We start from the raw sequence: 2894 nt of genomic DNA on the forward strand, positions 1-2894 counted from the left end.
TCTTAAATAACTCCACCGAATACATTGCAGATAGAAGTTGCAAGAAATGAAAGCAACATCAACAGAAGTAATGATACAAAATGTTTGGTTCTTATTTTCAAAGACGTTACATAAGAATAAGTTTAGGATCTGGCACTCTGTGAAAGATGGCAAGCTAGCAAGATCAAAGTACTGATAGAAAGACGGTGCAAGTAGCCATATGTTCACGAATCTAGTCAGTAGCATTTATATTTCATGGACGATTTCATATGATGTACTTTTGAAGTCACAGCAAGCACAGCTGTCATTTGACATTACAAGGTCATTCATTTGTCGTAAGCATTGATGATCTTCTTCATTTTCATCAGCCTTGCCTTAGGCTCCTTGTGTGTGGACAATTGTATTATAAATTAGTTTAGTATAAATTTGTTGCTTGCTCAAGCAGGTCGTTTCCTCTGATCTAACTTCCCTATTTTTTCGGGGATAAATAACGATAGAGATTTCGTACTCTAGTTGAACTATTCCATATGTTTTAGGAGCCAACGACGCTGGCTTGACGTCGACGAGTTGTGTGGTTTTTTTTTTTTTTAGAAAGCACCAGTAGGAGACGCGTAGATCAGAGAGACAGAGCGAGTAGCAGCACGATCACCACCGCAGTCGCCTCCACATTGTAAAACACTGTTGAGCAATGCTCTTGGTTTTTTACCACACTTTTGAGAAGTGTCCTCAGGACAACAACTGAGGGGCGGGAACGTTTCCATACTCTAGGCTACATTTATCTTCCTCTTATTGGCTCAGTCTCGGAATTTTGTCCATACATCAGTTATATATCTCTACAGGTAGTGTTTTAAATCTTTTTTTGAGTCGACTAGTTTGAGCGCCGTCCCGTTTGGTGCGCGAACAACTTTTCAGAACCACAGCGAGCGAACAGCTACCACAGCGCGCGTCTTGGAGCAATGGAGCCGTCCAGTGCACCTGGTGCTGATCTGTCCGATCTTTACTCCGTGATCCCTTTCAATGTTACCTTCCCGGACGATGCGATGGGATTCGTGCCAGACGGTAGAAATTACACAGAGCAAAACCCCGTTAAGAGCCCAGCAGGGATCATTATGGCCATCTCCATCACGGCTCTCTACTCTGTGATATGCGTAGTTGGACTGCTTGGGAACATCCTTGTAATGTATGGTGTGGTGAGGTAAGAAGTTGTCTCTGTTAACTGTTTTAAATAAAGTAACAGCAATGTTCTTTCTATGTGATTTTTGCTGTGATCTCGTTCCATTTTTCCCCGTGAAATTCCCTGGAATACGTACCTCAGTAATCCCAACGAAACAGAAGACCCTGTGGTTAAGTTCTTTTCATATTTCCAATTAATGTTTGTCGTTTCAGTATCAAATTATACTTTAATACCCTTCCCACAAGATTTGTATGTTTTCTGAGATCATTTTAAACCTATAATGACAATGTTTGTGAGGTTATTCCACCTTTGGTGATAACACAATGAGAATATGTCTGGAAGAGCAAAAAGTAAGCGCCAGTGCGCCGGAAAGCGCACAAGCGCGAGAACACCGGTGACCTAAAGGCGCTGAACAAGCCGTGGTTATCACACTTTCTCATCCATCCGTAACACAGCACATGAAAGTTTTACGTGAGAGCGCACCGAACCGCATCGAATCCCTCGTGTCTCACTTGCAACTCAAATCCACGCTGAAACAACAGAGCCCCTAGGAGCTCGAATCGTAACCTAGTTGGAATCTGTCAAATAAACATAGCTCATTTGATTACATAGCTCAAAAAATTACACATGCCATAAAATATTTTTTCATTCACGTTCTTGGTGTACTGATTTAATGAGAAATCCTGAGCACTGCTCATATTAATTTGGGTCTATCCATCTGCGGTAATTAAATTACGTGAATAACGTCCCCTGTAGCGTGACATTCACATTAGAAAACAACTCTGTCATATGTTATGTCACATACGCTAGCAAATATTGGGAAACTATGGTTTTTTTTTCGCTCACTGGTAAGTGGTGGTCTAGCAAGATGTATAAATACAGACCAATAAGCATTACTTCAACTGTCATTTGGGCTATTTACCCTGGGTTCTCAATTGAAGGTTATTGGAACTGGTTCTGCCTTTGATTTTCCCAGCATTAGTATGGAAGAGAGGGGATGGAGGGCATGGTCCAAAGGGGGAACAAATGGACAGTTCCTCTGACTCATTGTCTTGCAGAGGCTGAGACTGGATGCGCTGCGTGTCTTCGCAAAGCCGAGAAAAAAAGGAAAACGAATCTGACGGAATGGGAAAAGCAAATGACTCAGAGAAGATGCCTGCGGCTCACTTTGCAGGACGAAGGCTTTAAACATGCCCCGGCGTTTTCCCTTTGTCGAGCCCTTCTGATGCGCATGTCCCAGGGGATCCTGACCCTGAAAGCCGTAGCAATCCATCTTACGCACAGGCCATATGGTTGTCAAGAAGAGGATGAACCATAAAAAGAGCAACATTTGTCGGACCAGAGTTGTCATGACAATTATAACTGCCAGCAGGCCAACCTCTAACCACCCCCCCCAACCATCGCCACCCATCCCACCCCCCCCCCCACCCCCACCCCTGTCAGTGTGGGGCTTTCACAGAGTCTTGTTTCAGCTTCAGGCAGCATGCTAATTGAGCTTTAATTCATTATGTTCTCTTTTTCTACTGTGGCAGCTTTTAAAGAAACTGTGTTATTCTGTCAAGGTGACTTGCCATGCATTTCAATTTAGTGAGTCATAATTAGCCATGTGTAACTACAGATATTTAAGTTTGGTTTAAAAAATAACAATAATATATATATATATATTTTTTTTAAAAAAGATTATGTTAAGTATTAATCGAATAAAAACTCAAATAGACAAGACAAACAAACAAACAAAAAA

General features: G+C 41.9%; 1 protein-coding gene across 1 annotated transcript in view; it reads left to right on the forward strand.

The window, feature by feature from the left end:
• Positions 1-935: 935 nt before the first annotated feature.
• The window catches only part of oprd1a (opioid receptor, delta 1a), an 8779-nt gene continuing 6820 nt past the window's right edge, over positions 936-2894 (forward strand). The window contains exon 1 of the mRNA XM_030788866.1: positions 936-1174. Coding sequence (XP_030644726.1) covers positions 936-1174 — 239 coding nt within the window. The remainder of the gene's footprint in view (positions 1175-2894) is intronic.

This window comes from Chanos chanos, chromosome 12 (genome assembly GCF_902362185.1).
Source record: "Chanos chanos chromosome 12, fChaCha1.1, whole genome shotgun sequence".
Lineage (NCBI taxonomy): Eukaryota > Metazoa > Chordata > Actinopteri > Gonorynchiformes > Chanidae > Chanos > Chanos chanos.